Source organism: Lactuca virosa, chromosome 2 (genome assembly GCF_052849685.1).
Source record: "Lactuca virosa cultivar CGN04683 chromosome 2, Lactuca_virosa_CGN04683_v6, whole genome shotgun sequence".
Classification (NCBI taxonomy): Eukaryota; Viridiplantae; Streptophyta; class Magnoliopsida; order Asterales; family Asteraceae; genus Lactuca; species Lactuca virosa.
The window spans coordinates 137,763,784-137,775,821 of NC_136427.1; the positions used below are offsets into that span (position 1 = coordinate 137,763,784).

At 38.5% G+C, this 12,038-nt stretch overlaps 1 protein-coding gene across 1 annotated transcript; it reads left to right on the top strand.

Moving 5' to 3' along the window:
* The first annotated feature begins 10,711 nt into the window (after positions 1-10,711).
* Positions 10,712-11,410, top strand: LOC145157804 (uncharacterized). The gene is made up of 2 exons (XM_079076794.1): positions 10,712-11,260; positions 11,396-11,410. Exons 1-2 carry the CDS (start codon positions 10,712-10,714, stop codon positions 11,408-11,410), a joined length of 564 nt encoding a protein of 187 aa, XP_078932920.1.
* The last annotated feature ends 628 nt before the right edge of the window (positions 11,411-12,038 follow it).

Sequence of the window (12,038 nt, forward strand, 5' to 3'; positions counted from 1 at the left end):
AGAAATTGACGAATTTCTGTAGGCGTCTTCGGTGCTGACCAGCTCTCAATGGCTTTGATTTTGGATGGGTCTACATGGATTCCCTCTTCTCTAACCACGTGCCCTAAGAATTCGACTCGTCGGATCCAAAATTCGCATTTCGAGAATTTCGCAAAAAGCTTCTCCGCGCGCAGGGTTTCTAAGACTTGTCGCAGATGTTGACTATGTTCTTCCTTACGGCGAGAGTAGATAAGTATGTCATCGATGAAGACGATGACGAACTGATCCAAGTAAGGACGACACACCCTATTCATTAAGTCCATGAATACAGCGGGCGCGTTTGTTAATCCGAACGGCATCACTACGAATTCGTAGTGCCCATAACGAGTTCGGAAGGCTGTCTTTGGAACATCCTCCCCTAGCACTCTTAACTGGTGATATCCGGATCTTAAGTCGATTTTAGAAAAGAAATTCGCCCCTTGAAGTTGGTCGAATAAATCGTCTATCCGAGGCAAAGGATAACGATTCTTGTCGGTCAGTTTGTTGAGCTCCCTATAGTCGATGCACATACGAAACGATCCGTCTTTCTTTTTGACGAACAAGACTGGAGCTCCCCAAGGTGAGAAGCTTGGTCTTATAAAGCCCTTGCTGAGCAGTTCGTTAAGTTGACAGGATAGTTCTTGCATCTCTGCAGGTGCTAGACGATAAGGCGATTTGGCTACGGGGGTAGCCCCTGGAACTAAGTCGATTCTGAACTCGACTTGTCGTTGCGGGGGTAATCCTGGTAGCTCTTCTGGAAAGACGTCGGGAAAGTCGTGTACTACTGGAATGTTCTGAATAGATTTAGTTGCTTGGCTCACATCGACAACATGAGCAAGGAATGCGCGACATTCCTTTCGCAAGAATTTCTGAGCTTGACTGCTCGAGATGATACGAAGGTTTATGCCGGATTTGTCGCCATAAACTACTAGGGTTTCGCCAGACGAAAGATTAAGGCGGACTGCCTTTTCGTAACACATGATGTCGGCACGCTGAAGACTCAACCAATCCATGCCAATGATGACGTCGAAACTTTTAATTGAGACTGGCATGAGATCGATCGAGAATGAATGGCTATCTAAAGTTAAGGTACACCCTATGTAAATACAGCTAGTGCTCTCTGTCTTCCCATTAGCCATTTCTACTGTGAACGGTTCTTTGAGTGCTCGTGATTTTTGCTTAAGTAAATGAGCAAATTTTTGATTCACGAAGCTCCTTTCCGCTCCACTATAAAATAGTATACAAGCATAAGAGTTGTCGAGGAGAAACATACCAGTGACCACGGTGGGGTCGGCAACCGCCTCCTCATGGCCTATAGCCAGAACTCTTCCTACTCCACCAGCATTCCCTGCCTTGGGGCAGTTCCTCTTGTAGTGGCCCACATCGCCACAGTTGTAGCAAGATTGGCCCACTCCAGCGCCGGGGACTTGGGTGATTGGCCTCGCCGGAGATTTACAGAAACGGGCTGTATGCCCCTTCCTGTTGCAGTTTACACACTGCATGTCCCGACAGGCTCCCATATGATGGTAGTTGCACTTGTTGCATAAAGGCAAACTTCCATAATATTGCTTTATTGGAATAGCAGCAGTGGCAGGTGCTGTTGCACTAAGAACTGCCACTGTCTGCTGTTTCTTCGCAGCCTTCTTCTTTTTCTTGTCATCCCAGAATTTCCGCTTGGACTCTGCAGTTCTGGCGGTTTCTGGGATGGCCAGGGTGGTTGTTGTAGCCGGGGTACGGGCCCCGTGGTCAACTAGCTGCTGTGCCAATCGCTTGGCACTATCAAATGTAGTGGGGCGTGATGACAATACATTTCCCTGGTATGGTGGCACCAGCCCCCATATATACCTCTCGATCTTCTTTCCCTCTGTATGAATCATGTTGGGACACAAGGCCACCAGTTCACAGAACCTGGCGGTATATGCTACGATGTCGGTGCCTTTCATGGTTAGGCGCCAAAGTTCTTCCTCCAGCTTTTGGATCTCGCCCCTCAGGCAGTACTCCTCAATCATGAGGTCTTTTAAAGTATCCCAGCCCATATCATTTGCCACTGAAAGAGATAGTGACTTAACATGGCTATTCCACCATGTTAGGGCTCTGGTTTCAAAGGTGCAAGCAGCGAACTTCACCTTGCTTCCTTCTGGACAGGAGCAGATTGCGAAAACCGATTCGGTTTTCTCAAACCATTGCGAGAGTACAATGACTCCGCCAGTTCCTCTGAAGGATAATGGCTTGCAGTTTGTAAAATCTTTGTAGGAGCACTCTCTCGAGCGCACAGGGGTTTCAACCTGTATTGTTGGAATAGGAGTCCCTCCTCCAGTGGAACTTGAAGAATGATATTCAGCCATGGCTGTTGCCACAGCCGCAACTACAGCAGCATTGAGGGCTGCTGTATCAAATTGAGGAATAGGTGGTGGAGGATTATGTCTTGTTGACTTACGTGGAGGCATCTTTTAGCTGAAAGTTTAGAATGAATAAGATATTGATAAGAATTTGACATGAACATTGATGAGAATGACTCATGGACTAACTCTCCATAGCCCAATAGCATAATTAAATGGAATACTTGAATGAAGATGAAAGCATTTGGATAATAATTTCCATTAGATTCTTATATCTGTCAAAGATATTGGAATTACAGATGTAATGAGTTTGGGGAAAAATGACCTAGAAGTAGGTCTTACATCAACCAAGATGGGAAAATTTTGACAGTATACTACCTAATCAAAACCTAGCAGGTCTAAGATTTATAAGGATAGGAAATTAGACTTAAGTTTTTACATAACTAAGTTATATCCAAAAGAGAAGTCGGTAAGATTTTAACGACGACGAGAACTACTTGAGTGAGTCCTTGAATCCGATAGGAGACGCTCTATGTCCCTCACACGCCTATCAGACCTTGCTTGCTGAGCTCGAAGTTCCCTGACTTCGGCTCGGGTTTCAGCAAGTTCCCTCTGAAGCATTGCATTGCTAACCTGAGCCCTTTCATGAGCGGACTCCAGCTGGCGAATGCGGACAGTATTAACACCAGAATTTGCATCAACTTCTACTACCCGGTCGATAGCCGCTCGACCCTGCTCGGTGTTCCGAGCAATCCTACGAACTATGATAGGTAGGACCCTATCAGCTGAACCTCCCTCAGTAAGGTTGTAGAACCCTCTGTCTCCATTGTAAGGAAAAGGTTGACCTTGTTCCTGACTCCACCTATTCAAGTTTGTGGCCCACAAAGGTGTGGTTCCTTGAAATGCGGGACAAGGGTTTGAGTTTTGAACAGCTGGGGGTTGGTTGTTGACTTCTGGCTCCGAGTCGGAACCATCAGAAAAACCTTCAGCTTCATAATCATCTAAAGGAATTGGGTGATTATCTTCTGGTTCTTCTTCCAGCCATTCTGCGTTGTCGTGGTTGGGAAAGTACGGGTCTCCGGGAAGATAAAATCCAGCCATTAAATCTACGCGAGAAAAGGGATATAAGAAATAACTAAATTAAACTAACTAACTAAATAAATAATTATAAGATGATCTCTATCAGTTGCCTCAATACTTGTTTAAGGCATACCAGTTATATGTCATGCAGACGGGATAGACCTTCGAATAAGTAACCCTAACCCTAAGCCCACAACCAAACAAGGAACAGGAAGTAAGGCAAAGATCACAGATTCTAAGTCTATGACATCCTAGTACATATAACTTTAGTGTATCCACTAAACAACCATTGATATACTAATAAAGACCTTTAGTTCTCGAATAAGTAATTATAGTAACACAAAATACTCCTATAGTATTTTAAGTTTAATGTTTTGTTCTACTGTTCTTGTTGTAGAAGTGTTGGTAAGTTTTTAGACTTGTTGCAACCTCACAACCATACTTAGGCACATGCTAATCACTCCTCGGATAATGTAGTTGATCAGGCTACATCTTCCCAGGGTTGACCATATGTCTCTAAGTCTACTTGTGTTGTCCAACAATCGTAATACTTTTGTTCTGTCCTAGTGACACTGATTTTAGTATGAATGCAGGTATGTATACTTTATTAAATATTTTATTATTTAAAGTATGAACTCTTCCTCAGAGTATTTTAAATCCCGCTTGTGTTTATAGTTCGTATATCTTTTATGGGTTGATACACTCGATTCACTATAAACAATGCTCTGATACCAATCTGTCACACCCTCAAAACCAAATGAACGGCGGAAACGTTCTGGGGTGGAGGACGTCATGTACAGTATCACAACAATGCAAGTAGTAAACAAGCAACAACATCATCCATTGCATTAATAATATAATTTCATACAAGTGTGTTCCGTTAAGTTTTAAAGACACCAAAACAATATACATCAAAAATATAAGATGAGTCTTGAACGAGCTCCATCTTCTCAAAACCTGGCTCCGGTACCTGTCTACTGGTGACCTGAGAATACAAGTTATTTTGAAAGAGTTTATCAGCTTTAGAGCTGGTGAGTTCATAAGTATATTAGTGTCTGTGTTTGTATGAAAGCATTTGTAAGATGTTTTGTAAGATGTACTGTGTGTTTGTAAAAGTTTTGTATTTGTTTGAACTATCCTAGAAAACCCTATGTTTCCTACTAAAAGTAGCCTTCTACCAAGGCATCTAGTGTCTGTGCGTGTATCTTTTGTAAAAGTGAGTATTTTCCCAAATCCGACTATCATTAACCAAAAATATAGTTTTTACATTATTGTTTATTGTGTGAAATCACAAAGTAAAATGTAAAGGGAAAATGTTATAGTACTTTAATGTAGCATTATGAAACTACTGTTGTACTAACTACCTTAAGCCAATGGTATATTTTAAGGTAACATGTGATCGGCCTGTATCTTGCTACCGACTCAATAGTAAAGTGACAATGTAAGATGCCACAAAAATGACGTTTGGCACCCGTAGACTTGCAAGTCCCACTGTAGCGAGCAGCAAGGTGTAGGATAGTCAATCCAGTATAGATCTATACACAAACTCATACGCTCCCCAATTAAGGAGATTCTGATACAAAAACAGTCATGGCAGGTAGTGCCATGCCCTGTTTAATGGCTCACATAAATGTATTAATGTAAATGTTATGTGAATTGTGTGCTAGCTGTATTGTGTGTTCTTTCTCTGTCTAGCCTGTATGTTTGTTTCTCATCACTCTGTTTCATGTTTGTTTCTCATTATAGTATGTATTGACTCATGTATGAACTGACTCATTGTATGTTTCATCGTTCTAGTAATAGTATCTTCCTAAACTACCCCTATGGTAGCTTACTAGCAATGTATGAACATGTTTGTATACCCTTGCTACCCAAGGGTATGGACTTGAATGAAGGAAAACCTTTTATATCTATATACATATACATAATATATAACTAGGATTCAAACGACCCTCGGACAACTAACCTTGATACCCTAAGACCACAATCAAACAAGAACAGGAAGCAGGGTAGACTAGCAGTCCTAAGTCCTTCCAATCCTACTTATATAACTATATTTATATAGATACACGTAATATAAGTTAGAAGAGGTTGATAACACGTTTGGATACCCTTGCTACCCAAGGGTATGGACTTGAATGGAGGAAACCTTTTATATCTATATACATATACATAATATATAACTAGGATTCAAACGACCTTCGGACAGCTAACCTTGATACCCTAAGACCACAATCAAACAAGAACAGGAAGCAGGGTAGACTAGCAGTCCTAAGTCCTTCTTAATCCTACTTATATAACTATATCTATATAGGTACACATAATATAAGTTAAAAGAGTTTGATAAATGTATTTGACAATAAAAGAGTTTGTAAAACAGTTTGAGGTAAAACAGTTTGATAAACAGTTTGAAAAGTAAGAAAACCATTTGCTTAGTAGTTATTAATCACATGTGATTGATATAATAACTACGATTGTTCAACTTGTATCCCCCCCCCCCATAAAAGCATTTAAAAACATTTAAAAGGTTAATTATGGGGTATGAACTCACATGTAGTTGGTGGTTTGGATGAACGGAAGAAATAGGATTGCTAGGTGTCAAGTGAAGACTTGTACACACACAATGATCCTATTTAACATATAAATACAACATATATGTATCTAATTAGCCTCTAAACAACTAATTAGCAAAGTTAAGACATCCTAAGACAAGTTAAACACCTTATATAAGTGTTATAAGTCTCAAGGAATGCATTTAAGTGTTGTAGAACAACGCTATAGGGTTTAGGGTTCAAAAGAAACCCTAACTTGAGTTTACGGTTTTGTGACCTCAACCCAAATGGGTTTACGGTCGTAAACCCTAGAGTTTACGGCCGTAAACTCCCCCTCTTTTGACCATTTGTTGATTTGAAGGTTTCTAAGTCCTTTGAAGTGTTTCCACTTGAAGTATAAGTCTAAGGAAGAAGCTAGGGCACCATTTCACTCCTATTTGGAGTTTACGGCCCAAAGACCACATCCCTTTGGGTTTACGGTCGTAAACCCTTATGGATGTTGGTATTTTGATGATTTCAAGTCCTTAACACATCAAGGTAAGGATCCAAGTTAGTTACCTAGGCTTAGGAAGGGACTAGGGACATTTTGGTCCCTTAAAATGGGTTTACGGTTCAAGAATGTTCTTGGACCGTAAACACCATTTCCTTGGTGTTTCTTGGATGTTTTCATGTTATAATGAAGTATAGCAAGCTTAAACACACTCTAGGATAGAAGTACTTACTATATGGAAGCTTGAAATGAGCCAAAATGCCAAGAACACTAGTGTGCGTTCTTGGTGTTGTTGGTGAAAATGGAAGAATCAACCTTTTGGAATGATTTCACGGTTAGAAAGGTGTTAAAACACTAGATTTAGTGATCTACTAACTTGAAATGGTTGAAAACACTTACTAGATCGAGATCTGGAGTAAATCTCGGGATGATACTTGAGAGGATTTGCTTTTGTTCTTGAGAAATTTGGAAAAATGACATAAAATGACAAGTGTCATATATATACTCCAAATTTCTGGGTTTTTGGCTGAAAATATTTTATTCCGGCAGTAAACTCCAATTTCTTGAAGTTTAGGAATAACAGTGTTGCACTATAACTCTAGGGCATCCTCTCTCCTGGTATCTCCTAAAGTGTAAATCCTAAAATAATCAAACTTAATCCAAAAAGTCTGAAAATTTAACTGTAACTGATTTGACTTCTATTGAATAGACATGTTGTACAGAATAGAAATTTCGGGTTGTCGCAGTACGGCCACACACAAGTGTGTGCGGCCGCACACCCATCCCAACCGCACACTCTCCCCTATATATAGAACACTTAGTCATTTTGAACACTTTTTCCACTTCTTCAAGGCTAGAGCTCGTTTTCTCTCAAGTATCATCCAAACCTTCATCAGGATCTTCATAAAAGGTAGTAATCCTTCCTTTTAATTGTTGATATATGACCTTAACTAGCCTTTACCTTTGGTTTGATCCATGAAAACATCCATTTTAGTCAAGAACACCAAGAACACACACTAGTGTTCTTGGGCTTTTAGCACATTCCATAGGGAGTGTGCGGCCGCACACACACCCTGGCCGCACACACATAAAAAAGTGTGTATTTAGACCATACACTCCCTTGTATAGCCATATACCCCCTTCATACAATCATATATGGTTGTAACACTTCAAAATAAGTGTTTACTAGTCCCTAAGGTGGTCCCAATTCAATAATTAGTTGTTTTAAACACTAATTATATTCATATATGTATCATTATATGTTAAATAGGATTCGCGTGTGTGCTCAAGTCTCCACTTGACACTTAGCATCTTATCCAGCACTTTCATCCAAACCACTCACTACAAGTGAGTTCATACCCCTTTAATTAACCTTTGAATTGTTTTTAAATGCTTTTATGGGGGGATACAAGTTGAATCATGCTAGTTATTATATCAATCATGTGTGATTAATAACTAGCATACAAATAGATTTACTATAATGTTAGGTGTTTTACCAAACAGATTACTTCAAATGACTTTCCAAAACATTTTTACTCGTTTAAAACTCTTTTTCAAATCATTTTACAAACTGACATCAAGTCATCTTTTCCTAGTTGTTACTCTTTTCAAAAGGTTTTACAAAACTTCTTTATTACTTTTATATATTGTCAATTGCATGCCTATATATGTATAGTTATATAAGTAATGTTTAAAGGACTTAGGAAGGATAGCTCGCTTAATCTCCTTTTCCTCGTTGGGATGTGGCTTTAGGGCATCGGTTATTCGTCCGAAGGTCGTCTAAATATTAGTTATATATTATGTATACATGTATAGACATAAAAGTTCTATCAGTCAATTCAATACCCTTGGGTAGCAAGGGTATACTTTCATGTTCATAAGTTACAAGTCGAATTACTAGTAAACTACGATAGGCGTAGTTTAGGAAGTTACTAATACTATTACTAGAACAATGAATCATACAATGAGTCAGTTCATTCATGAGTCAATACATACTAGATAGAGAGAGAACACACAATACAGCTAGTACACACAGAACATTACAATACATGCTAGATAGAGAGAGAACACACAATACAGCTAGTACACACAGAACATTACAATACATGCTAGATAGAGAGAGAACACACAATACAGCTAGTACACACAGTACATTACAATACAATACAGAGTGATGAGAAACAAAACATACAGGCTAGACAGAGAAAGAACACACAATACAGCTAGCACATACATATACATATACATTACATACAGTTATGTGAGCCACTAAATGGGGCATGGCACTACCTGCCATGACCGTTTTTGTATCCAGAATCTCCTTAATTGGGGAGCGTATGAGTTTGCATATAGATCTATACTGGATTGACTATCCTACACCTTGCTGCTCGCTACAGTGGGACTTGCAAGTCTACGGGTGCCAAATGTCATTTCTTACGGCGTCTTACATCGTTGTTTTACTATTGAGTCGGTAGCAGGGTACAGGCCGATCACATGGTACTTTAAATAGCAATTGGTTTAAGGTAGTTAGTACAGCAGTAGTCACTTAATATAATACTACAGTACTATATTATTTTCCCATTACATTCACTTCGTGAACATTCACACGATGCACGGTAATGTAAAAACTATATTTTTGGTTAATGATAGTCGTATTTGGGAAAATACACACTCTTACAAGAGATACACACACAGATACTAGATGCCTTGGTAGAAGGTTACTTTTAGTAGGAAACATAGGGTTTTCTAGGAGGTTCAAAACTTTTACACACTTATTCTTTACATACTTACAAATACATACTTACAAATACATACTTACAAATACTTTCTTACAAATACAGACACTAAAATACTTATTATCTCACCAGCTTTAAAGCTGATACTCTCTTTCAAAATAACTTGTATCCTCAGGTCATCAGTAGACAGGTACCGATACAAGGTTTAGAGAAGATGGAGCTCGTTCAAGACTCATCTTTTATTTTGATTTATATTTTGGTGTCTATATAATTTGACAGAACACACTTGTATTAAAATTATATTATTAATGCAATGGATGATGTTGTTGCTTGTTTACTACTATTCATTGTTGTGATACTGTACATGACGTCCTCCGCCCCAGAACGTTTCCGCCGTTCCTGGTTTTGGGGTGTGACAGATTTGGGCATTCTTTTTATGGACGCTCTCAGTTTAATGTATTCTACGACTTTCGTTTAGGTCGCTAAGGCTAAAACTCGGTCTATCGTAAATTCACTATTTACGCTTCCCGGTATTGTGTCGGTTCCGCCGCGAAACTTCGACGGGTCATAACGTCTTCGTTATAACTCGGATTTCGGCGTTCTTTATATGTACGGAACCCTTGAGACATATTCTACAGCTTGGTTAAGATTATTTATTCTAAATAATCTTTTGTCGAAAAGTCGTTTTCGACCCCTATTATCTCTTAATTGACTAGCCCGGATCTACGGGCGTTACAATTACACTTAAAGAGAGACTCGATAATTTGTTTTCAGGACATGGGTTGAGCATATCCAGTTTGCGCGGACAAGGTTATGATGGGGCCAGTAATATGAAAGGTGAACTTGGTGGTCTTAAAACTTTGATTTTGAATGAAAATGCAAGTTCATATTATATTCATTGTTTTTCTCCCCAGCTTCAACTTACTCTTGTAGCAGTGGAAAAAAATAATTCAAAAATAGTTTCTTTATTTGTGTTGCTAACCAATGTTGTGAATGTTGTTGGAGGTTCTTGCAAGCGTCTTGACCGTCTTCGAGAATCAGAAGCTTCCAAAGTTATTGAAGCACTTGGTTTAGGCGAAATCATAAGCGGTCGATGCCTCAATCAAGAAACATCTATTATCAAACCGGGAGACACATGTTGGGGATCCCATTATGGTACTTTGATAAGTATGATTACATTGTTTCCATCCGTTTTGATGTTCTTGAGATTATTGCGGAAGATGGAGCAACCCCAGAACAAAAATGTGAAGCTGATATGTTAATTAACTCCTTTCAGACCTTTGATTTCTTATTTTCTCTGCACTTCATGAAAAAATTATTGGGTATTACTAATGAGTTGTCCCAAGCATTGCAAAGGAAAGATCAAGACATTGTAAATGCAATGAACTTGGTTAGAATTTGCAAGATGCAATTGCAAAATTTGAGGGATAGTGGATGGGATTTTATGCTCACTCAGACTACATTGTTCTGTAAAAAACACGAGTTGATGTTTGCAACATGGATGCAATGTTCTTACTTCCTGGACGGTCACGACGAAAATATCCAAAGATGACAAACTTACACTACTATCGTGTAGAGTTATTATGCGATGTCATTGATTTGCAACGCACAGAACTAGAGAGTCGTTTTAGTGAGACTGGAACCAAATTGCTTCTTTTCATGGCGTGTCTCAATCCAAATAACTCACTTGCAGCTTTTGATAAAAACAAATTAATTCAGCTACCTCTATATCCAAATGATTTTTCTAATATGGATTTGGAGATACTTGATGATCAACTTGACACTTATATTCTCCATATGTTGAATTCGTCAGAGTTTTTGAATCTAAATGGGATTGGTGATCTTGCACAGAAGATGGTTAAAACAAAAAGGGATAAAGTGTTTTTTATGGTTTACTTGCTCATCAAATTAGCATTGACGTTACCAGTTTCAACAGCAACAGTTGAGAGATCGTTTTCCGCTATGAAGATTTTGAAGAACAGGATACGCAATAAAATGGGAGATCAATGGATGAATGATAACTTGGTTACTTATATTGAAAAAGAGGTTTTTGCGGATGTTTCCAATCAAGATATCAGCAATATGTTTGATAAAATGAAAACTCGTCGACGACCTTCGTGCATTTGTAATCTATATATGTTTGAAGTTTGCGGATGTTTGATAATTTATATATGTTTGTAGTTTTTGGATGTTTAATATATATGAGGAACACCCTAAAAAATATTCTTGGCTTCGCCCCTGGTAGTACTGCAGCAATAAAGAATTACAAATGGAGGAAATTAACCAATGATTACAAAGACACTACAGTTCCCTAAGATCCACCTGTTAACAATTAAAAGTTATACATAAACTTCAAAAACCATTGACACATTAAGGTGATGAAAATATATAAAATTATTTTATAGACATTAATTTCAGAATATAACATGGAAAATGTTGTAGATACTCACTTCCAATTCTTTCACAACCACTCATTGCGCAAGAAATGTAAAGTTTCACCTGCAGATTTATTTGAGGTGGAAATTTATGACCACTCTAAACCTTCGAAATGACCTGAATTCCATATCAGACGAATGTTGAACCAATATTCAATTAAAGTTAAGCCTCAAACAAACCACCTCATTTTTTCATATCAGAGGAATGTTGCACCACCATAAAGTTGTCTTACATTTGTATTTGTGTGCTTTCACGATCCCGTGTACAAAAAGTAGAATATTCTTCTTCAAAAATAAACCAATTCTTGAATGTGAATTATGTTATGAAACCTTTATTGAAAGGATATTTTATATACATGGATGCATATTCAAACTTTGCTTTTGTGATA

Bases quoted from the DNA above. Each gene is read 5' to 3' on its own strand.
- LOC145157804 (XM_079076794.1), top strand. From the start codon at position 10,712: ATGGATGCAATGTTCTTACTTCCTGGACGGTCACGACGAAAATATCCA.